Source organism: Festucalex cinctus, chromosome 1, assembly GCF_051991245.1.
Source record: "Festucalex cinctus isolate MCC-2025b chromosome 1, RoL_Fcin_1.0, whole genome shotgun sequence".
In the NCBI taxonomy this organism is placed as follows: Eukaryota; Metazoa; Chordata; class Actinopteri; order Syngnathiformes; family Syngnathidae; genus Festucalex; species Festucalex cinctus.
The window spans coordinates 40,867,941-40,893,899 of record NC_135411.1 but is presented as its reverse complement, the minus strand read 5'-3'; the positions used below and the strand labels follow the sequence as shown (position 1 = coordinate 40,893,899).

The 25,959-nt window shown below is 38.2% G+C and overlaps 2 protein-coding genes across 5 annotated transcripts in view; one reads left to right on the top strand and one right to left on the bottom strand.

Moving 5' to 3' along the window:
- Positions 1 to 624: 624 nt before the first annotated feature.
- Positions 625 to 25,026, bottom strand: aldh3b1 (aldehyde dehydrogenase 3 family, member B1). Of its 3 annotated transcripts, XM_077535668.1 has the most exons (11): positions 24,900 to 25,026; positions 18,262 to 18,431; positions 18,014 to 18,124; positions 17,200 to 17,320; positions 13,525 to 13,610; positions 10,273 to 10,354; positions 5,661 to 5,845; positions 5,453 to 5,543; positions 3,568 to 3,731; positions 3,384 to 3,483; positions 625 to 1,966 (listed from the first exon to the last, which is right to left on the bottom strand). In XM_077535668.1, the coding sequence occupies exons 2-11, from the start codon at positions 18,421 to 18,423 to the stop codon at positions 1,779 to 1,781; spliced, it is 1,290 nt and encodes a 429-aa protein (XP_077391794.1). In that variant the 5' UTR covers positions 18,424 to 18,431; positions 24,900 to 25,026; the 3' UTR covers positions 625 to 1,778. The 3 variants fall into 3 exon arrangements, with proteins under 3 accessions (XP_077391794.1, XP_077391792.1, XP_077391793.1); XM_077535666.1 differs by having other exon boundaries at positions 5,453 to 5,845; XM_077535667.1 differs by lacking the exon at positions 24,900 to 25,026 and adding an exon at positions 24,428 to 24,447 and having other exon boundaries at positions 5,453 to 5,845.
- clpp (caseinolytic mitochondrial matrix peptidase proteolytic subunit) overlaps positions 24,458 to 25,959 on the top strand; it is a 16,611-nt gene continuing 15,109 nt past the window's right edge. Inside the window, exon 1 of one of the 2 annotated variants that reach the window (XM_077535669.1) lies at positions 24,458 to 24,476. In XM_077535669.1, the coding sequence (XP_077391795.1) occupies positions 24,473 to 24,476 (4 nt within the window). In that variant the 5' untranslated portion in view covers positions 24,458 to 24,472. Of the gene's footprint in view, positions 24,477 to 25,348; positions 25,515 to 25,959 lie in introns of those variants that run through there. The other variant, XM_077535670.1, reaches the window with a different exon arrangement.

The following is a 25,959-nucleotide window of genomic DNA, read 5'->3' as shown; positions in this document are numbered from 1 at the left end:
TGAAAAAGGATATGCTTAATAACTCCCCGGTACATGCTCCAAAAAATCCCAAACTTGACATGTATGTTTATCGTCAAGGCCTGAAGCTATCTCTATGACAACATTCAGTTATATATGCAGCGCCACCTAGCCCTTGAGGCATAAAAAAAAAATACCCCACATACGGTATTTTGCACAAAAAATGTAAACTCATTCTAAGTGTGATAACTAAGTCATTTATGAATATTCTTTTAGTTTCCACCACTCAAAATGTTCACTGGCATCAGACTTATCCAAACATATATATTTTTTTATTTATTTTTGATAGCCTCTGTGGACATTAAAAGCAATATCGTGAATGAAGGATATGCTTAATAACTCCACGGTACATGCTCCAAAAAAAATCCCACACTTGACATGTATGCTTATAATCAAGGCCTGAAGGTATCTCGATGACAACATTCAGTTATAAATACAGCGCCACCTAGCCCTTGAGGCTTATATATAAAAAAAAAACCCACATACGGTATTTTGTACAAAAAAAAGTAAACTCATTCTAAGTGTGATGACTAAGTCATTTCTGAATATTCTTTTAGTTTCCACCACTCAAATTGTTCACTGGCTTCACACCGATCCAAACGTATGTACGTTTCCATTTTGTTTTATTCATTTTTGATTGCCCCTTTGGACAATAAAAGTAACATTGTGCAATGAGTACAACGAGCGATGATGTATATATACACTTTTCCAAAAAATACCAATCAGGGCAACTCATTGCCTAAAAATAAAAAAGGACGCTGATTTTTGCAGGTCTTAACAATCACCAAAACCCGTTGAGCTTGACACACACTGGCAAAAAAAATATTCTACATGTAAACGTTTATTATGCCATTTTCAAAGAAATTTTGCTTCCAATATGCCAGTACCCCAACGTGCCAGTACCCTAACGTGCAAGTACCCCAACGTGCAAGGACTCCAACGTGGCCCGGGCTGCGAGGGCCCTTTATAGCTGCTCGCAGCTCTAGTTTATTTTTTTTTTGTTAACTTCCCTTGAGCATTTAAACGGGATCCTCCATTCACCAGGCCAGCGATGTTTTAAAAACGAAGCATGTTTTGTATTTAAAAATACATTGGATGTAATTCTTCTTGTTGTGTGTTTAGTTTTACAGTTAACTCCAATGGGTGTGATTAAACATCTTAAATTAATTTGCTGCAGGCTAAGTTGCTACAAGCAACTTGGTAACGGTGCATTCATGGTACTTTCTCAACGTAGGGATCTTGTGAACATTCTGCGGCATTAAACACATGAATTGTTTTTCTTGATTATGTTTTAAAGATTGAGTGAAGCCAAAATCTAAATCACAATAACATTTCGATTTAGTATGTGGTGAAAGCACTATACTGAAAACAAAACAAAAAAGATTGATTCTGATACACATTGGCGTAATGGTTCACATTCATTAAAAAATAACAATAGATAAATTCTGAATCTCCTCTAAAGAACATAAAGGGAAAACATACAATATGTAATGTAATAATCAAACAAAGTACAATAAATGCCAAAGAAAGAAGAGGTGTTGATTCTCTATTAGGGGAAATATTGAGTAATTATAAATAAGCATTAAATTCAACCTAAAAACCATAGTGACTATAACCAAATACAGGTTTAGAAACTCATTTTATCAATTTGAATATTGAACACTACCAAGTAATATAGTTACTAGATGGATACTGAAAAATATGTTGATTCAAAAATATTTCCATAGACAAGTTGTTGGCACAATCATTAATGTCTGCTGTCACATGAGTAAGCAAGTTGTCTTAGGTGAGGCGGTCCAGCGCAGCCAGCTCAGTTTATTATCTGTGTAGGGTGGATAGCGTAGGCCGTTCAGTTTTTCCAAAGCCCAACCACGCATCATGCAGGCCCGTCGGTGGCTAAAGGTCTCAAAGCCCCAGCGACCATGGTAAGACCCCCATCCGCTGCCCCCTAAAGGGATGAGTACGTGTAAATTACTGACATCGGAACAGAACATATTTGTTGAGGTAGAGTGCTACTGTTTCAGTACGGGTACACCATACACACCTATGGCTGTTTTACTCAACTGATTCCAATTAACTTCTTTCAGTGGAATATTCCAAACAGGTGGTGTTTTTTTGTTTTGTTTTGGTTTTTTCTTTCCTCAGCATTCCTCAACTTTCCCAGTGTTTTGTTACCTCTATTCCATCTTTTTTGGAACATGTTCCAGACATCAAATTCAAAATTAGACATTTACAAAAAAGGGCATTTATAAATTCAACATTGAAGTATCGTGTACTGTATTATACTGTATTTGTCATGTACTGAATTAAATTGATTCGTATTATAGTTTGAAGAGAATTTGCAAATTACTGTATTCTGTTTTTACGAGGGCTGTCAAAATTTTAGTTTTAATTTCATCCATCCATCCATCCATTTTCTTGCCCGCTTATTCCTCACAAGGGTCGCGGGGGGTGCTGGCACCTATCTCAGCTGGCTCTGGGCAGTAGGCGGGGGATACCCTGGACTGGTTGCCAGCCAATCGCAGGGGACACAGAAGCACACCTAGGGACAATTCAGAGCGCCCAATTAACCTGTCATGCATGTCTGATTGTGGCACTGTTCCTACGGAGCCCCTAAGTCAGTGTTTCTCAATTCCGGTCCTCAGGCCCCCTTAGCCAGCCCGTTTTCCATGTCTCCCAATTGCAACGCAGGTGAGGATCGTTATCAGGCTTCTCCAGAGCTGGCTGATTAGCTGTCATTGGAATCAGCTGCATTTGGGAATTGGGAGACATGGAAAACAGGCTGGGTAGGGGGGCCTGAGGACCGGAATTGAGGAACACTGCCCTAAGGTGACATGGTAGGGAAAAAAAACCTTGCGTACCCTCGCAAAGATTACGAGGGAACGCAATCTTTGCGAGAGAACGCAAAGTTGTTTTTTCCGCCTACCGTGTCACCTTCGCTGCGCCGTAAACACTTCCGGGTCATCTTCCCTGTGACCAAAAGTGACGTGTAAACAAAGCAGTGTGAAAATAACTGCTCCATCCTCGTCTCTTTGGGAAAGCTTCCCACTGTCTTGTTTCATGTTTACAAACGGTCCGTCCTCGTCACTTTTGGTCACAGGGAAGATGACCCGGAAGTGTTTACGACGCAGCTAAGGTGACATGGTAGGCGAAAAAAACAACTGTGTTCCCTCGCAAAACACTTTTTTTTTTTCTACCATGTCACCTTAGGGGCTCCGTACTGTTCGCTGTATTCTTGTTAGTTTAGATATCATAGGAAACGGGTTCAAGTTGTTCATTGCGTTTATGAAATCACTTGTGTTGAGTGAGCTTATCTCCAAATCTTAACTGTAAAAGAGACTTTATGGACATCCTTCAACACCTACCTACACCTCCAAATGGCAGTCCCGGCAGCGTCATGTGGACAATCCCGTCATTTGAGCAGAATCCTCCACTGCTGGTTTTCTCCATCACGGTGTTTATTACCTCAAAGAGGGAAGATGACCAAAGTGAGTGTGCAACATGAACATTTCTATTTCTCCATAAGACTATAAGGATGTGTTCCCTTACAGAGGTTTCGTTCGAGAAAATGTAGAGGGCCAATGGCTTCTCCTTGTGATTGACAAAGTCAACGGCTTTCTCCAAAGACTCAACAGTCAGAATGGGAAGAATGGGGCCAAATATCTCCGCTTTCATGAGTGCATCATCTTCAGCTACGCAAACCACAGTTGGAGCTAAAAGCAAAATACTAAGTTTTAAAAGCATGATAAGTACATTATTATATGATTAAGGACAGCAATGAAAACACTTCTTTAGCTTTTCTTTTTTTTTTTTTTTTTTTAATAAATGAGAACCTCAGCCTATTTTAGTGTTCAGCAAAGTCAGCCTGGATAAATTGCAAGGCACGCATAGCATTAATTATTTATACTCTCATTCACACTTAAGGTACAGTAGCTAGGTGCCACATGCGGCTCATCTAGCTTTAATTGTAGACTTGAAACTTAGAAACTTAGAACCATATGAAAACGGTCAATTTTTTTTCTGCAACATTATTCAACAAACATGCAAATACTGACATTAAAACTCCTTTCATCTCACGTTATGATATTTACACACAGCTTGCTTGATTATTGTTGGGGGTGTTTATGTATTGTTGCTAAAGTGGCTCCCTCTTTGACTTTGCTGTGCTAATGTGGTTCTTGTGTAAAACATAATGAGGCTTACTGATTTAAACCTATCAGTGTCTTCAGTTGTCTTTCTCGATAGGTTTAATGTTTGTGTTAAATCTTGCTTAATGACCATAATGATGAATATAGGCAGGGAGGGACTGTGAAAGTTGAGATGAATGACTGTAAATACTGTACAATGGAAGCTTCCGGCTTCATCTGTAATTACCGTCATCCACAGACACCTGAGCCATGTACCAGTAATTGACAATTGAGTCTCGGCATGCAGGAAGAATTTGGTTTCCAGTTGAATATGTTTGTTTAAGGAAAACAAGACTTCTAAAAAACTAAACAGCTATTCTGTGAAATGGTTCATTTAAACTCTTCCCTGAAAAAATTGTCAATTTATGTTGAGCGATTATGATTTTATAGTACTTTTTATGAATATTTTTGCATGGACATTGCCTTTTCGGGCTATGCCAGGCCCCCTATTGCCCCATGAGCAAAGGCCCGGCCAGCAGACGCTCGCCTTCGAGCCCCGCCTCCACGCCACCAGAAAAGGGCCCGGGTGACCTGCGTTCGGGCAAGCGAAACCGGGATCCAGTATTCATTCTCATCATAAGAGGTCACTGAGCCATGTTGTGAGATGAACTCAAAGATCTCAAACTTCTTCCACATACACAATATCACAATTTCTCTCAAATATTGTTCACATACATGTGAACAATCTGTGACGTTAAGCACTTCTCCTTTGCTGAAATAATCCATCCCACCCCACAGCGCCATATCAAATGCTCATTAGACACCATGATTAGTGCACAAGTGTGCCTAGACTGCCCACAATAAAAGACCACTCTTAAGGGTGCCGTTTAGTTTTATTGGGGGGGGGGGACCAGTCAATTTTGACTGGTTTTCTGAGTCCCTAGAAGCCCCCCACCCATCCCTCCCCCTCCTACAATCAAACAAAACTGACTGGTTTACTGAGTTGAGAACACCAGTCAGTACTGACTTTTTTTTTTTTTTTTTTTTTAATCCCAACCCCACCAAAAAACAAAACTACACCATTCAGAGTGGCCTTTTATTGTGGGCAGTCTAAAGCCACACCAAGGAGAAGTGTTCACTATCACAGATTTAGACTGGTTTGTGATTAATATTTGAGAGAAATGTTGATATTATGTTTGTGGAAGAAGTTTTAGATATTTGAGTTATTCTTCTTAAAAAAAAAAAGGGAGCTAAAACAACTGTGTTGCGTTTATATTTTGGAGTACTATAATATAAGACCAATTCACCAATGTATTTGTCCTGTTGGTCACTCTCTCCTCCCACGACAACCTTCCCATTGGACTCCTTCAGTAGTTCTGTCAGACGAGTCCAGTGTTGCTGTGACACAATCCGGCACAAATCCAGAGAGGTTTGAGGATCCTTGCCATAGAAATCCTTCAGGGTTTCACACAAGGCAGGAATAAGGGCATCACATGTGGCCTTGGAGCACAGTACATAGTCTGGTGCAGCACAGCTCTGTCCTCCATTGAAGAATTTGGCCCATACTAAGCGGCGTGCAACAGCTCCGATCGTCACGTTTCCATAAATCAAGCACGGACACTTGCCACCGAGCTCCAATGTCACTGGGGTCAAGTGGACTGAGGCTGCCTGCAGGATGCTACGAGCCACTACTTGAGAACCTGGAACAAGAGAATAGTCAAACTGCAATTTTCAAAGAACTTTAAAAATTCAGTGTGAAGTGATGTTCTGATTTCCTGCATTTTGACTTGAAAGTCATTAACCTCGTAATGCACATGGTGTTTTAGGTAGTCTTAAGGTTTTCTTTGTTTTAATTAGTGCTGTCAGGCGATTTTAAAAATGTAATCTAATTAGAGGATTTTTTATTCATTCATCTAATTAATCGAATTTAAGTTCATATTTGCTAAAGTTCCCCAAATAAAGAATTGGAATTCTAGGACATTACAAAATTGGAGTGCATGACTAATCAATTGAATACATCAAGAAGAGAATATTTGAAATCCAAATTTTTACTGTTTAAGTGTGCTTCATAAATGAAATTCAAAAGAAAAAGTTTAAGCATATGAACAAATCCATTAGGCCAGGCATTATTTTAAAAGATAATCAAAACTTCAATTTTGTTAAAAAAAAAAAAAAGTTGAACAAAACTGAATCTAAGCTTTCACAAGCTGAGGTTCAGTGTATGGATGGCATGAAATGAACTGATAATAGCAGTGGTGGTTTTTGAGCTAAGCTAACAAACTGACAAACAGGTAATCAGGAAAGTTAGAGGTTAGAAGGAAAGGTTAACAAAAATCAAAAGCTACAATATTTGGATCATAACAACTCAAACCCAAACGAGAAACTGGGTCAACAGTATCTACTCCTCAAATCAAAAATCCACCCCAAGCTAGGGTTACAAGATCTGACATCAGACATCTGTGTCCTTGAGCCAGTTGCTCAAACAAGCTCATTTACATTGTCTGAGTGCGCCAAGTTTCACTGACTGCGTAATGGATGTGGAACGCCATCCATACCGATGCTGCAAGGATAAGAAAGCATTTGAGTCTGCATGTCAATTCCCACCTGCTGCAGTGCGGATGTAGCGCTGCGAAAGATTTCCGTAAGGTTTCTATTTGTTTCCGGAATCCGCATGCGGATTTTCATGAAGCTGAAGAAATTACACAAGCTGGACAGGAAGTCAGGCGTCGGCACCAAGATAGATCCGGTATATTTCAAAATAAATCGGTTCCAAACGTTTTTTTTTGTTTGTTTTTTGTTTTTTTGTGTCGGTGTGTGTGTGTGTGTGTGTGTGTGTGTGTGTGTGTGTGTGTGTTAGCCAAGTCCTTCATGTCAAACAGATGAAATTTCAAGGTTAGCCTACAATCACATCAAACAATGACAAATAACTTAATGGACGTGTGGTGTCTGGGTGTCACCACTAGGGGAAGCTTGGAGATTAGTGTTGAGACGGGAGGAATAAGGAAAAAGGCGGGGCAGGAAAAAGGAAGTGAGTGAGAGGAAGGTTGTGGAATTGTTTGAATAGAAAGCTGAATAAAGTCACGAGAAAGTACCACAGCTTGATTCATTTGAGGACATAACAAATTGGCGACGAGGATGAACTTGAGCCAACCTACACCTTTTTTTTTACAAACGGCCGGGGAACCGCCGGTGCCATTCAAGGTGTGGATGAGAACTTTCTAGAACTACCTGTTGGCGATTTCTGACTCAGAATTGCCTGAGGCGCGTAAACGTGCGCTGCTCATCCACTGCTTGGGTGCAGAAGGTCAGAGATTTTTTTTTTTACACATTAACGGTCGGTGATGACAAATATGATACAGTGTTGCAAGCGCTTACAAACTTTTTCACGCCAATGAGGAATGTTGTGGCCGAACGTTACCGCTTCAGACAATAAGGTCAACGGCCAAATGAGAGCACAGACCAGTTTGTTATGCGGATGACAGTCAGATCTATGTCCCGCTTTGTAAAAAAAGGACACTTTCTCAACGAGGCCTCTTTTGTCCTGTCTGGAGGAAATCAAAGCCTGGATGGCTTTAAATTTCTTGAACTTCAATGAGAAGAAAACATAAATTATGGTGTTTGGTCCCAGTGGCCCTTCTCATCCTGCTGACTTGGGTCCTCTGGCACACTATCTAAAGCCAACAGCCTCAAACCTGGGTGTTAAGGTAGACAGTGACTTTAAACTGGACCGGCAAAATGCCGCTGTTGTCAAATCCGGCTTTTTTCGTCTTAGGAAGATGACTAAGGTAAAAAAAAAAACGACAACTCCTATCTCAGGAGCACTTATAAATGGTAATCCCTGCCTTTGGTACATCTCGGCTGGATTACTGTAATGCACTTAAGTTTGGAATCAGCCACTCCTCCCTTCAGCGTCTCCAGCTTGTCCAAAATGCTGCTGCTCGTCTTCTTACTGGTGCCCGGAAGAGGGAACACATAACCCCTATCCTGGCCTCTCTTCACTGTCTGCCTCTGAGATTTAGAGTAAATTTGAAGATTCTTTAATTTGTTTTTAAATCTCTACATGGTCTTGCCCCACCTTATCTCGCTGAGCTCGTGCACCCCTACACACCTGCCCGGTGCCTCAGGTCAGCAGACCAGACTCAATTGGAGGTACCGAGGGCAAAGCGGAGGCTAACCCCGGGTTTTCACTGGATGCGGTTGCGGTGCGGTTGCGGTGCGGTCCGGCGACGCAAGCAATTAGATTCCATTCATTCGAATGGTGCAGTTTACACCGCTTGCGGGTGCGTTGCGTGTCGACTGCGGAAGGCCTGCGGCGTGCCGCAAGCCTTCCGCAAGGATAGCCTATTTTCTATTTTTGCCGGACGCCGCAGCGGTAGGCCTCCGGCAAATGGCAAGCTAGCACAAAACACATCGAGCGGGACAGGAAGACCGAGGCAGTTTCAAAATAAATTTCCGGTTACCTTTCAGAATAAAACACTCGCCAGCTCCTATTTCGCAAGTTTTTCATCAAAACGTGACGTGGGCGTCGCCGCCGGGCCATGTGCTCATTCACGGTTTAGACACCAGCGAACATGGACGAGGAGAGGTTTATATTGGAGGTGGAAAACCACAAAATAATATATGACACGGCACATCCTTTTTATAAGGACTGTAATGTATTGTGAGTTTGATGTTCGCGATTGCTTGTTGTGCCCGTCTCGCTTGCCGTACTGAGCGGCAGCCGGACGCGGAAGACAGAAATAAAGAGTGGACCCGCACTGACCCGACTCTCGTTATTAATATACTTTACAAGGACAACCAAAAAAAGGATGCTGCATGGAATCTCATATCTTTCTGCTTCTCTGTTGAGCAGACTTTCTGTATGTTTGTCGTTGTGAAATGCCACATGATCGCGCGCGCGCGCGGTCCCGCGAGACACGTTGGGAAGTGGGCGGCGACGGAGCTGCCGGACCGCAGCTGTGCGGAGCCGGTGTGGATTGACAAAAAAATTGACCCGTCCGGAGCACGCAGTCAAGACGCACCGCACCGCAACCGCACCGCAACCGCATCCAGTGAAAACCCGGGGTTAGAGCCTCACGCCTTTACAGTTGCCGGTCCCTCCCTTTGGAACGACCTTCCACAAAATATTAGGCAATCCCCCTCTTTATCCTCTTTTAAAACATGTCTTAAAACCCATCTGTATTCTTTGGCTTTTGGCGCACCATGAGACTTAATTAACTACTAGACTGAGTGGCAAGTCAAGACAACAGAAATAGTCTGATGCAAAACAAATGACAGATCTAGATTCATTGAGTTAACTTAGAGATACCTTGTTTTTGTTTCTTTGGTTTTAAATCAGTGGTTGCTGAGAAAAGGTCATTTAAAATTCAGTGGCCACGGACATTTTTGCGAAAAAGTGAAAAAAACAAAACAAAATCAAGCCTGCAATATCTCAAATATTAATCCGATCAAGCAGAAATTTGGAAATGTGTCTTTCCATTCTATGTTATACCTGCACACATTTCAGCAAAATCAAAAAAAAAAAGTAGGGTTTCATTCATTGGGCGAACTGGGATGGAATGACCCAATACAACAAAACACATTTCCCCATACTTTTGTTCATATGCGAAATCAGTGGACACAAACAAAATGTGCTATCTTCTAAGATCCTGTACCGGATCCTTGATATAAAAACTGCAATGTCTACACCAGACGCCTTCCAAACTCGGTCCTGCAGAGCCCCAATCAAGCCCCAGCCTGGTGTCCATGTTTCCCTCCTCTAACACGAGTGAACCAATTGATCAGCTCATCAGTAAGCTTTACAGAAGCCTGATAACGATCCTGATTATTTGATTCAGAGACATGGAAAACGAGCTGGACAGGGGCACTCGAGGACCGAACTTGGAAACCCCTGGTCTGTACCTTGTCTCATTTTTTAAAGACAAAACCAAATGTATTCAGTTCAGTCTACAGCATAAATAAATGAATTGGCCTCACTGTTCCAATACCGCTGGAGTGTATTCATACTTTTTCTTTCACATCTGTATTTTGTTAACTCATCACGTACTGGTATGTTTGTGACCTAGATAGTAAATGTTCAAACGCACACACATTTTAAACACATCTAGTAATAATAAGTAGATATAACCTGTGAAGAAGATGTGGTCAAAGCGATTCTGCAGAAGTGCCTTGGTCTCGTCTGCTCCACCACAAACAACTGCATAACAGTCCTGAAAATGAAAATTGTGTCAAGTAATGTAATAGAATTACATAACACGTACTTTACTAATGCCATTTGTCAGTCCAAGCACAGAAAAGAGTTCCGGTATTGTTCACTCCATAGTTTCCACCTCCACCAAGTCTGTCTCTCAAACGGTCACTCTGAATACCAGATAAATTTGTTGTGTCCTAGACTGGGCGAGTGGCCACATTTGACACCATGTACGGTCTGTCTTTACACCTGAAAATGACAAAAATCAACTAGAACAAGACTAAGTGCAATTTCTGCAGAAATGATATGGGAATTCTGAAAGCTGAATACTAATAGCTGAATGCTAATAGCTGAATGCTAAGATGAATGTTTATGAAGGAAATTGAAGGATAAATTATGTGGAAAACGCTAAATTAACTAGTAATTACTGGTAATTACTAGTAATGTAGTAGTAGTAGTAGTAGTAGTAGTAATTATTAAGTTGTAATTTGTAGTTAAATGACAAAAACCCATCCACCCATTCTCAGTCAGTAATCAGCAGTAGTCACCTACCATAAATTACTAGTATAGTAAAGTGCTTTCATTCATCTATTTATAAGCAATTCCTATCCTCCTGGGTGCTGGGGCTGTAAAAAAGTATTATTAGCAAACTTCAGCTAAAATCAGCACAAAAAAGTGTCATGATTCTGCACTTAGTCTGTTTTTTTTCCTTTCAGTGGCATGAGGGAGTGGGTGTTCCTTTCTGCGCCGCACCTGTGCTGCATCCCTAATCAAGGACTTTAAAAGGGACTGCTGAGTCTTCACACGGTGTCGGATTATTTCTTGCTCGGTGTTTAGCATCAAGTTGTTTTCTAGACCTTCTTGCTCCACAGCCACAAAGTATTGCTTAGTCCTGTTCGGTATTTGATCGCGTGTAAGTTTTTCCTACGTCGCTTTTGATTGTACTTTGATGTTTTTTTTCCTGCGCTTTATAGCCTGCATTCTCGTTTCTATTTTGGTTTTACTTGCATGTTTCAAGCTCTTTATGTTATACGTTTCTTCCTGGTCTTCTGTGCCAGTGCTTTGAGTTGTTAATTTCTTAAATCTTTGTGTAATAAATTGGTGTTCTTACTTTTATCTCGGCCTGCATTTTTGGGATCCCCCCCCTCATCCGTGACAAAAAGGATGGCATGTCAGTCTACTTGCCACAATACACAACTCCTCGTCCAATCAGATGGCACCTTAAAGTCACATCACTTCAGCAGCATTCCATTCATAACATTATTCATGATCATCATCAGTTTAACAGAAGGCGAATTTATCAGCCAAGAAGAGAAAAACGTCTTCAGATATCTGGTGATATTTCTTTAATGTTCTTGTGTGCAAAGAAGCATTCACATTCCATTTAGATGCTCGCATCCACTGGCCCCTATATTTTTTGGACTCCCTTCTCAATCCTCTCTGACAATCCCGAAAGCACCTGTTCATCTATTGGCCAGCACACCTCACTACATTTACTTTTACAAAAGCAGTAAGACTTTTCTCTATATCCGGACCTTAAAAATATATCTTAAACTCAACAGACTGCAATAAAACTTCACGATACATTTGAAAAGAAGATAGTCTAATGGTTCATTTAGCTCTCAGTGTCTCCTGAATGTTCGAACAATGTTTTTGAAGGGTCCAAACACAACGAGACTTTTGCACAGTGACTCAATCAAAGCGGAAGTAGTGCAAATTGTTGAATTTTCCAACTGGACGATGGAAATTAGTCATTCGATGATGTCATAAGCCTGGTGCACTCATAAGGATTTTTCAAATCTTAAAAGATTTTTTATCTTTGTCAGACCCCACACATAAAGATATAAAAAAAAATCGGGCATTTACCAGTTTTGGTCTTATTGTGTGTGTATGTGGGGGTGCTCAGATAATCTCATCACAGCTGATATATTATTAATTATAATAACTTATTGTACATTATCATGATATAAGTTAGTGGGGGTAGGGGGTATAAATTCTTATACTTCTTCCTACTCCCTTTGAACATGTAAATTATGACTTTACTAATAATTATTTTCCTTTTTAATTATTTTCTTTCTCTCAATTTTATTTTACATTTTGTATTGCATTTAGATGTTCAATAAAACCAAACCATATAGGATGTTTAAAAAAAAACAAAAAAAAAACGGAGAAAGCGGGGTTTAAACCCGTGACCACGCGCTTGCGGGGTAAAGACACTAACCTCCAGCCCTTTCCACACTTTTGAATAGTCTTTGTAAACACTTGATTGGTACTCACAAAATGGATGAACTTCAGGGAGACAATATTAATTTGTTTTAGGTAAGGGCGCTCGTTCATCATGTCAGAGAGCTTCTTTGTTTGGCTATATTCCGTTCACGTCACAGTCTGCAGAGTCAGACGTATGTGACTAACTGCAAGGAAATAATTGCTTTAGAAAATGAATTCTGCTGCCCGTGGAAGCCACGTTTATACAAATATAAAGTAAGCCGCTCAGCGCATTTGGCTGTTAACAAGAAATTGTAGTTATATTTTACAAAAATAAAAAAGAAGCTGGACTTGAACCGATGACCACAAAGCGCACGAAGCCAGCTCTTTACTCTCTCAAACACATTGTCCAACAAAGTCTTGTGTGCAAAACTGGTACATCAGGACATAAAAAAATAATGCCGTTAGATAAATGGACAATGACTATTATTCAGAACTGCATTTGTACAGTGTTGTCGAAGCAGGATTTGAACCCAGGCACACTGATCACCAGTCCTTTCTCTTAACCACTGGACTACTTCAGCCATACAAGAGTGCCTGACAATGTATGTAATTGTAGTGAATATGTCAGTATATACAAAGCTAATCAATCATTTGTGACTGGCTCTGGCAAAAGGGTCCACATGTGCAAAAAAAAAAAATAAAAAATTTTTGATATTGATATATTTGTATTCTGCACTTCATTCCCTTTAAGATTATAAATAATACATGGATGTAGCTCAAAAAATGACAAAGTTAGATTGAAATCGCTAGTTTTGAGAAAAAGGGCTTTAAAGTTTTGGTACTTGCATCTTTCAAATGTCCATAGCAACCAGTACCTTAGGAAAAAGATATGAACCTGAAATTTTCAGGAACTGTTCAAATATCAGTGGAAAGTCAATTCCAATAGCAGGTAAGGTCATCATCTGAAAAAATGTTCCTTACCTGTGACAGATATTTGGGAATGAGTTCTGATATCAACTGGCATGCAGCAGCGCTGACCTCAGAGGGCTTGATGACCACACAATTTCCTGGTTAGAGACATCAAACAAAAACAGTGACACTACTTGTTGGTTATGACTACGTATTGTCAGGATCTTCCAATTTGGGATTACGTTATGGAATGACTATTACATTGGTCTATCACGACTTCTATGACATCCCAGAGGAGACGCTCCATGGATCACTCCCACATATATATATATATATATATATATATATATATATATATATATATATATATATATATATATATATATATACATATATATATATCCATCCATCCATTTTCTTGACCGCTTATTCCTCACAAGGGTCGCGGGGGCTGCTGGCGCCTATCTCAGCTGGCTCTGGGCAGTAGGCGGGGGACACCCTGGACTGGTTGCCAGCCAATCGCAGATATATACATATATATATATATATATATATATATATATATATATATATATATATATATATATATATATATATATATATATATATATACATATACATATACATATATATATATATATATATATATATATATATATATATATATATATATATATATACATATATATACACACACATCTTAGAATTTTGATGAATCACAATTAATCACTGACTTAAAAAGGCTTTCTTTTGCCCGCTAAATTTGAAGCGCACCTGTTATGTTATTTTTTCAACATGTAATGTTATGAGGACGTCTTCAAAAATTTATATCCACTGCACACGCTCATCCTGCTTTTTCTAATCAATTAATTATTTGCATAATTTAAAATGGGAAGAAATTACCTACGGCATATGTAAACATTTCTTAAATGCTTTACTTTAATGCATGTAATTATTTTTATTGCTCAAAACTCCAACAGCCACCTTTTACGTAACTATCCACTGTCAGCTAAAAAGGATCATCTGCGGTCAAAATTAATAGTGTGATTAATCTGCGGTAATACAATGATTAATGCGATAATTAATTAATTGTGATTGACAGCACTAACTGTATATATATATATATATATATATATATATATATATTAGGGGTGTTAAAAAAAATCGATTCGGCGATATATCGCGATACTACATCGCGCGATTCTCGAATCGATTCAATAATCGGCAGAATCGATTTTTTTTTTTTTTTTTTTTTTTTTTTTTTTTTTTTTTTTTTTTTTAGGATTCACACCTTGAGCATGGAAGAATGTTATATGAACGGCACATTAAGCCTTAATATTTTTATTTTAATGCTGTTCAAACATGAAACAGATTACAACCTCTATAAGACTGAAATTTCAGATAAATAAATAATACATTTTCATATAAATCTTACACTCTACAAGCTTACTGATTAGTATTTTCTAAATATGAATGAAAAAAATCGCAACAATCGACTTATAAATTCGTATCGGGATTAATCGGTATCGAATCGTGACCATTCGTATCGGGATTAATCGGTATCGAATCGAATCGTGACCTGTGAATCGTGATACGAATCGAATCGTCAGGTACTAGGCAATTCACACCCCTAATATATATATATATATATATAATTAGAGATAGACCGATATGCTTTTTTCAGGGCCGATACCGATACCGATTATCGGTAGTCAAGGAGGCAGATAACAGATATTTGAAGCCGATATTCATTTGCAGTAAAAGTTAAAATGTTGGCACCCAATTTTTGAATAATGCAAACCCTAACCGTTCTTTACAATGGATTCTCACACTGCACTTTTCATTTTACATTTTTCCATCTGCAATAAGACGTTGGTGGCGGGGGGAGTTAAATGTGGGGGCCAACGTGACATTACCTTTTATAGCATTTGGGATACTTGTAGTTTTTTTCTATAAATGTTATATTTTTATATTTTGAAGTAATAGGAGGAACCCTGTCATTCAAAATGTGCATCAGCTGTGGCATTACTTATTACTACAGCAAAAAAAAAAAAAAAAAAAAATTCCATGAGAAAAACTATTCATCCCTGAACACCATACAGTTCTTGTAGACCTTATTATGATTATTGTTATTGTTACCATATAGACAGTATTGATAAGCTTAGGATCTTAAATCAAGAACAGCAATATCATGCTACTCCTCTCTACAAGAGAACTGTCAAAAGACACTTCATCATGTAGTTTACTGCCACTTAGGATGCCCCAATCAACGCAGAAAAAGGTAGAGTAAAATAACTTGGTTATAATAATAGTAAGAATAACTTGGTTAAACAGACATTGTTGCGGTGGACCGCTGCCACTTTCTGCTGTTTAATGTGTTTTACACTTATAGACACGTGTGTGTATATGGGCACACTATTCTCTCACTACTGTACTGTACTGTATCACTTAATGGCACAGATGTACTTGTCTAAATAATAACTGGGCTGCAACATTGCTAATTCACATTAACAAGCACTATCTTAGCTGTCCACATGAATAGTTACTAACACACGAGAAAGTTATACAACACACCAAACATGAGCTCATTATTCAAAGTATGATGCACGTAACGAAATTACATCACTGAACATTAATTGCAGCCGACTACGGCCCGTAGATGTTACATATTAGTGGCATCCATTGAGAGGATAATGTCCCAACTGACGGCAGACATGACGTGAAAAGAGAGACAAAACGAGCAAATAAGCACACTATACTTTAGTGCACTTTTCTACTAATGCCAAACATACGGAAGAGAACACGTTCGTGTAGTTAAACGGTGTTTGAGACACTTAATTAGTTACGGAGCGGACTTTAACGAGGTGCACAACGAGCTGTCAATCAAATCGACGTCGAAGCTTCAGGCACACAATGGCAAACCAGTGCGACAAATAAACACAATATAAAGTAACTAAACGCTATTTAGTGTCACTGTGGCATCTCACTGCATAATAACCGCTATGCAACAAGTAGTGGACGTGACCCAGAATGCAATGTGTGCGTCACGAGAGGTAAATATAATGACGTTACTCTACTCTTAACATGGAACTAGACAATATAATAATGACAACTGTTAATATTTGGAACCTTTCTAACAAACATTGTTTACTTAATGAAGTGAAAATGTGTGTGATTCCCTCCCCGAGTAGTTCAAGTAGCGAATTAGCTACTGGGTGTTAGCCTACATGCTAAGCTGAACACACCACTGTTAGCTAGCGGGGATTCAATGCAAGGCAATGCAGCTCCATTCATATAGTGCATTTAATACACAACATATTTCAATGTGTTTAGCTTATCATGGTGAAAAGTTTGGCGGAGTCTCTTCTCTTTTAACTTACCTTCGAAGCATGTGTCTGTCGCGTTGTGTCCGTGGGTGCGTGTGTGACCGGCTACTGTGATACACGGCATACACTACTGATTGGTTCTGGCTCTTGCACGGCTAACCAATCAAATGCTGCTATGGGCGTTACATTGCTGGAGTTGGACTCCATAACAGACAGAGACGCTCTGGGCTGCATTCGAAGCGAAAAGACGGAGTTTTAAATGGATCGCTTATATCGGCCGTCAGATTAATAAAACAGGCCGATACCGATATGTACCAATATGTCAAATATCGGCCCCGATTATCGGCCCGGCCGATTATCGGTATATCTCTAATATATATATATATATATATATATATATATACATTGCTGTAAATCATACCTGCTGCAATGGCTCCAATCATGGGTAAGATAAGTAGTTGCAAGGGATAATTCCATGTTCCAATGATTAGCACAACTCCTAATGGTTCTCTTCGCACAAAACAGTTATCCATTTTTGTGGCCTGCAAACCAAGAGAAAAACTGTCATTCTGGGGAAAAAGAAAACTTTACTAAGAAATATGAATTCATTATTTTCTGATACTGCTTATCCTATTCAGGTCACAGGGAACCTGGAGCATTTCCTATCTGACTTAGGATAAGAGGTAAGGTACACTCTGGACCAAAGCATGCTACATCTGCCCGTCCACAAATATTCTGCCTACACAAAGGTAATGCCTTCATAATGAGATTGTACTTTATCGAAATAGTACAATATCGCTTTTGTTTTTGCGAAAAAGGGTAATGGAAACGCACCTTCTGTGGAGATGCGTGCGGCCTGCACAGTGTGCAGCGAGGGGGAGAGGCGGTGTGGTTGGATGAGGAAGATACCGGCACACAAATATTCCGATCATGTACTTTTTCACGCCGATTATGATTGGTGGCCGATTGATCGGCGCATCCCTAAGTATGAGTTTGACGCCCCTGCGCTATCCTCTCATTTCTTATTTTCTATAGCCCCCCTCTTAAACCTCGTTCTGCCCGATTGCAAATTTTAATAAATAGCCATCAAAATGCAAATGGCCACAATGTTAGCATAAAAAAAACTCCACTTCATCACAGGAACACTGTTACAGCATAAAAGGGATACACATCTCCACTCTGTATAACCTAGCAACCGAACAGGACATGTTTTACAAATATAAAGGAAAACTTACAAGATTTTTATCGACATACTCAGGCTTCATCCAGCTTTGAAGGTTATTGATGGTGTAGTGTAGCTCATTGATCACAATGTCAATTTCAGACAGAATGGCCTCAAATTTGGGCTAAAAAAAAAAAAAAAAAAAGTATTGAAGAAAAATAAGGAACCATCAAAAATCACCATTAAAAACACACTGTAGATGTATCTTTGTCATACAGTATGTATTTGTACATTTGCAGAAGTTCATATTGTGAATATTACCTTACAAAGATCCTTGTGCAATGCATTCAAAATATCCTCCTCATTCTCTTGGATCATGGACCTTAGGTTAGAAAGCTGAACACAACGAAACTCCTGCGATATTGTGATGCCAGAACGAAAGGAGGAACGCAATCGCTCCACAATTTCACTCTTGCTGTCCATTCTTCCACCTAAAACACCAAAACAAATTACACATTTTGAAAACAAAAGTCCGTGTTTCTTACAATATAGTTAATTTACAATGGTTCGAGTAATTTAGTTTATTTGCGCATGATACATATAAAAACAAAACAAACAAAACACACTGTGTTGAAGCCCAAAAGGAGTAGGCTGAAGCAAAAGCATATAGTCGCCTGCCCCATCATAATGTACATTATATGTTACAAATATAAGATAATGGCATTGCTACATTTTGGATAACTTGTTTAATTATAGTCATGTCAAGGATATTCCAAAAGTTGCTGACAGGCTATTTTGAATGTTCCTATGTTAGCTTTATCTGGCCTATTTATTTAATTATTTATTTATTTTTTCCCCTTTCCTTTGTAAATACAATATTAATGTTACGATGGTAAAGTCCGTCCGGTGCTTTTCCTTGAATGATGAATTTCATTTATCTTTTATGGAACAGATCTTGACAGACACAGTTAAATTTTTATTTTATTATTTATGATTAATTTATTTTATTTTAATTTATTCAAAGTAAAAGCTATGATTAAAAAAAAAAAACAACAACGCTGTATATCCGGTTTACAAAATGAAATCTATGTCATTGACACGCAACTGGAAGTACCTGTATGTCTCATTATAAGCTAGCACATTTTTCTATAATTTCGTCACATGGAAACTAAAAAAAATATGAGATGTGTGTCAACCAGTTAGCATTGTGCTATCATATTTCAATGTAAATGAGTCATATCTACTTATCTCTATATATATGATCAGATAGCCGATAAGGCAAGACTTTTGAGGTTGCAAGGCTGCCATATTTCTCCTCCCAACACCTTCACTTGTGTCATCATTCAACTGGACACTTAAAGAGAATAAAATACCGCCGTCGTGGAATGAATGAGGCAATAATTTCTATACTGCCAAAACCCGGGAAAGATAAAGAACAATGCGGAAATTCTAGACCTATCTCACTACTAAATGTAGACTACAAAATATATACATCTATTATTTCAGACAGGCTGAACAAATTTGTAACGGACCTAATAGATGAGGATCAAAAAGGATGCATGAAAAACCGACAAGCACAGGATAACATCAGGAAAAACACTACATTTAATAGATCAGGCCCATCATGACAAACAAGGACACCTTATTAATTAGTGTAGATGCCGAAAAGGCTTTTGATTCAGTAAATTGGAACTGTATATATATAAAGTAATGGAAAAATTTGGCTTCGACACTAAGTCGGTGCAATGTATCAGAACGCTCTACCATCGAACAAATGCCAGAATTAAAATAAATGGTAACCTGACAGACAGAATATACCTACAAAGATCTACTAGACAGGGATGCTGTCTGTCTCCCACTTTGTTTGCTCTTTTCATTGAAATTGAACCACTGGCACAAGCAGTTCGACAAAGTGAGGAAATTACAGGTATAACAATAAATAATATCGAAAATAAGATTGGGCTTTTTGCAGATGACATTATAGCATATCTCAGACATCCAGAGCAATCTCTCGCTGCATTAATGAGACTATTCGAGATACATGGTCACATATCTGGATATAAAATTAATATATCAAAAACACAGTTCCTGACATTAAACTACACTCCATCAAAGCCCATTCAAGAAATATATAAATTTAACTGGAATCAAGAGAAGATTAAATATTTAGAGGTCAATATCACCAAAAACTAGAACGCTTTGAATAAGGTAAATTACGATATTATTAATAAGGATATTCAAGAGGATATAAAGAGATGGTCTACTTTAACAATGGACTTTAGCTCACGAATTGAAGCAATCAGAATGAACATGCTGCCTAGGTTTCTTTATTTATTCCAATCCTTGCCAATAGAGATCCCAAAAACACAGTTTGTGTATTGGGATAGGAAGATATCAAGATTTATATGGGGAAGTAAACATCCCAGAGTGAAATATGTAACTCTTCAACTACCTAAAGAACAAGGAGGTATGGGTCTCCATGCAGCTCAATTCACATATATAGTTTGCTGGTGTAAAACAGAATATGTAGCCAAATGGAAAAGAATGCAAAGAGAGTTTGATGGCTTCCCCATTCAAAGCCTAGTTGGGGATAAAATATTATATGAGAAGGTGTGGGAAAAGCTAGACCCCATAACTTCATTCACTCTGAAATTGTGGTCACGGTCATTCAAAAACATAAAATTGAAGATATTAATCAATTAAAGTGGGTGGCATTTGACACAAACTTCAAACCAAAGGAATATGACAGGGGATTTAAAGAGTGGATATATATGGGACTGATGGCATGGTGCACCTTGTTGGATAAAGGGGAAGTGAAAAGTTTTCAAGACATGAAAATAGAATATAATCTGGAGAATTGCGATTTTTATAGATAGTTACAAGCAAGGGATTATTAAAAGAAAAGGGTCCAAATGGATCTCTCTAGAAACACAAGTGGGGTAACTCGACTTTTGACCAGGATTTATAATGATGATTCGATTAGGATTATGTCCACACTATATACGGCTTTGCTAGCAAACAAGAACTCAACCAATTATATAAAGACGAAATGGGAATCTGACCTTGACATAAAAATCACAGACCAACAGTGGCTGGGGATGTGGAAAGCTCACAAATGACGACTACTTCCCAAAAGTGGAGGGAATTTTCATGGAAAAACTGGGTACGTTTTTTTTTGTCACACCCAAGATTAAGAATAGATACTCGAAAATAAATCGTATGTGTTGGAGAGAGTGTGGATAATTGAATGCAGATCATGCACATCTTTTTTGGAAGTGTAAAAAAACCCCCAAAAAAAAAGACATTTTTGGGAAAAAATACATTATTTGGTAAAGGAAATACTGGGGTACGGAGCCCTTTCAATTGTACAAGTCGCTGTTATATTCCGTGGTTGGATCCCAAAGTGCAGACACAAATAAGAGTTTAACACTTTATTCGCATAACATCAAAAGGCGTGGAACTAACTTGACTTGACTTGACTTGACCAGAAACAACGTAAAGGCATCGAGGAAGAGAGAAGCAGGCTGGCTCGACAGAGGAATAATCCGACAAAGCACACACTTCTCAGTTGGGCTTATATAGACAGTGAATCGATCTGATTGGCTGTGGCTAGACGCGGGTAAACCTGATGGGTCACTGAAACAAGATTGACATGGATTTATCTGATTCACTGCCGACTGGTTCCTGACCATATAAGGAGCTGAAACAGGACTGACATGGATTTATCTGATTCGCTGCTGACTGGCTTCTAACCATAGAGAGAGATTAAAGATTCTTGACATCACATAGTTACAAGCCGATTGCATAGTTCAAATAAAGTCAAATAAAACCAAACAGTAGACATTTGCCACAAGCAAAATACAGTCATGACACTCGCTACCTGAATGATACCTGGTAAATATTTTATACATTATATATATATATATATATATATATATACTAGGGGTGTTAAAAAAAATCGATTCGGCAATATATCGCGATACTACAGCACGCAATTCTCGAATCGATTCAATCGGCAGCCGAATCGATTTTTTAACATCCATTTTTGATGAAAAAATATTCAACAAAACGTCTAACTTTCACACCTTAAGCATGGAAGAATGCTATATTAATGGAACATTAAGCCTTAATATTTTATTTCAATGCTGTTCTAACATGAAAAAGGTTACAACTTGTTTGTTAAATACAGTGGCTCACAGTTATAACACTGAAGTTTGACATCAATAAATAATACAACTTCATACAAATTTTACAGTGCACATGTACAAGTTTACTGAATGGTATTTTCTAAATTGAGTAAAAAATCGACTTGTAAATTCATATCGGGATTAATCGATATCGAATCGAATCGTGACCTATGAATCGTGATATGGATCGAATCGTCAGGTACTAGACAATTCACACCCCTAATATATACATACATACATATATATATATATATATATATATATATATATATATATATATATATATATATATATATATATATATATATATATATATATATATATATATATATATTAGGGGTGTGAATTGCCTAGTACCTGACGATTCGATTCGTATCACGATTCACAGGTCACGATTCGATTCGATACCGATTAATCCCGATACGAATGGTCACGATTCGATACCGATTAATCCCGATACGAATTTATAAGTCGATTGTTGCGATTTTTTCCCATTCAAATTTAGAAAATACTATCAGTAAATTTGTACATGTACACTGTAAGATTTGTATGAATATATTTATCTAAAACTTGAGGCTTATAACCGTGAGCCACTGTACACAAACAGTTTGCAATCTGTTTCACATTTGAACAGCATTAAAATAAAAATATTAAGGCTTAATGTGCCGTTCATATACCATTCTTCCATGCTCAAGGTGTGAATCCTAAAAAAAAACAAAAAAAAAAAAAAAAAACAACAACAAAAAAAAAAAACGATTCTGCCGATTATTGAATCGATTCGAGAATCGCGCGATGTAGTATCGCGATATATCGCCGAATCGATTTTTTTTTAACACCCCTAATATATATATATATATATATACACACATTACTTTTGGCAAGCAAGAAAGTATGGAAGCCCATTCCCGCCAGTAAAAAAAAAAAGAGGTCTGTTTTGTTTTTTTGTTTTTTTGTTACGCCGTCTGAATCTGCTAGTGGAAAGATTAAAAAAAATGTTTGAAACAGTTATGAAGACCACGTCACACTCAACAAGAATCTAAAAGTTGACTTATTAAAGCGGGAATGGGCTTCCATACCATGCGGCAAGCACAAGCCCTCCATCGGATTCATCCACACGCGGATTCAAATTTCTGGCCATTTTTACATGCTGTCGATGCAAATGCATCAACCAAAAGGAGCGTTATGGCAATCTGAAGAGACTGTTGATCACTCGTCGAGTGTGTGCAACCTTGCTTCAACGTGATGGGTTATTATCGCATATAGGTTTATAACACCACAAATCACATCATTATAATATATGTTGTCAAGTACAATTATACAATACTTTTTTTAATAAAGTCGACTTTTAAATTCTCGTTAAGTATATATATATATATATATATATATATATATATATATATATATATATATATATATATATATATATATATATATATATATATGTATATATAGTATATATAGTATATATGCTCACGCAAGTTATGCCTCATGTTTTTAAGTTTCATTTGTTTCAATATTTTGTATGAATTTTTATACGTAAAAATTTGCATTTGAGCTCAATAGCTTCCAGGTCATGTGACCGATTTTCTCTAAATCAGTGTGGGATAGTAGTGCTGTGTCTGCCACATGAGATACGCCTCTTGTTTTTCAATTGCACGTCTTTCAATATTTTGAATTGATTTTTATATGAAAAAATTGGGCATTTGACCGTAATAGCTTCCATGTCATGTGACCAATTTTCTCAAAAACAATGTTGGACAGTATTGCTGGGCCTCCCGCATGAGATACGCCTCTTGATTTTTTTATTTCAGATTTTTCAATATTTTCTATGAATTTTTATATGTAAAAATTAGCATATGAGCTCAATAGCTTTCAGGTCATATGACCAATTTTCTCAAAAACATTCTTGGGTAGTATTTCTGGGATTCCGGCATGAGATACGCCGTTTGTTTTTGAATTTCACATCTTTCAATATTTTCTATAAATTTGTATTTGTGTTTTATGACTCATTTTCATTGCAATATGATAGCACAATGCTGACTGGTTGACACACATCTCATATTTTTTAGTTTCCATGTGATGAAATTATGTAAAAAATGTGCTAGATTATAATGAGACCTACTTCCAGTAGCCTACTAGCCTGTCAATGACATAGATTGTATTTTCAAACCCGGATATTTAGCGTTGTTTTTGACAAATCTTTTATTTTGACAACCGGATATATAGGGTTGTTTCCCCCTGCATCTAACCGTAATTTCGGTAATGGGGTCTCCAGGTGGAGGAGTGGAACCTTCACTTGCCTTCGGTGCCGGTTGGCGTGGGTTCACTTCTCCGCCTGGGAGACCATGTGTGGCATGTGTAAGCTTGTGTGAGTGATTTAAAAAAAAAATCTGTAATAGGGCCACACAATGGTTTGACTCCGTGTCATAAACGACAGCTCCCGTAGCAGAGAGGCGGCATCCCGAGAGCCCGGCGCATATCCCCGTCGAGGCGGCTTTCCCGCAGTGTAGAGGCGGCTTCCTGGGAGCGGCTTTCCCAAAAGCGGAGGCGTCGCGAATGTCTGTCGAATATCGAATATCCAACCTAAAACTAACTTCACCGCAGTCCCCTACTCGCAGTCCCCTACTGATCAAAAGCAAAACTAAAAATAATTTCCACGCGGGTACTAATTCGCAAATAGCCCAAAAAGGCCAACCGTTTGTGTTTAGTGATAATGAAGTTTGTTTAAATTGATTCTGATTCTTGAATAAACACTGTGGCAATTTCACCAACCTGTTAGGGGGACTTCAACGCCTTTATAGTTCTTAACATCCACCGTTTATGAAGCTCAATACGCCGATGATGATTATTCCTTCCGGGTATTGTAGTTCTATGGAAGTACACTGTGTGGGTGGGACGTCTTTTTATTTATTATTTATTTATTTATTTTTTATTTTTTTTTGGTGGAGATCTTGACAAACAAGTATTGCAACTTGTAAAGCATCGGTGTCGATCTGAAAAACTCGTATTGTCACGTATATATTTGTGGATCTGAATAACACATATAAAAATCGCAAATATATTTGTATATCTAAAAATATATCACGGATATTTGTGGATATGTAAAACACGTGAAAATCACAGATGTGTTTGTGGGAAAAGTTTTTAGAGTCTCTTTCCACATGTGATGGGCTTGATCTTGCTGCGTCCCTTGACTTAACATAATAAGCGGAATAGAAAACGAATTCAGAGCGCCTTCCAACTCTCCAGTCCAAGAGGTGGCAGTAATCTGGCAAAAAGCTGTTTGAGCCGCTTTAAAAACGAAGGGAAGAAGAGGTGGATGCTGTGTCACTGTTTGTCACATTGGGAGTTTAACAAATCTTCCGAATTATGAGCGTGCTTTTCACGGTCAGTACCATTGTTTACCGTTTTATTGTAACGTTTTTATATAAACGTAGTCACCAGGACGGTTACACTGTAAAATAAGTATTCGACAATGCCTTAGTCTAGGTTTACAGTGACTCAGTGTGAGTTCTCTGCTGGCGAAACATTTTAAAACCATGGAAAGAAAGCACACAAGACCTTATGATTTAAACAAGGAATAACGTAGTACAGCACACAGCTTTGGCATTGCAGTGTCATAGCAAAAAAAAAAAAAAAAAAAAAAAAGACCGGTATGAACAGCGTCGGGGTCATCTTGAAAGTAGGAAAAATCCCAAGGTTGAGACTTGTGAAAGACAGGGATCGTTTCTCAATATCAAGAACACAGTGTATGGTTCTGGTGACGCAACAAGCAGGGTCTTGGTAAGCCTGTTCTCAAGAACGTACTTACCAAGCACGCATACTGTATCTC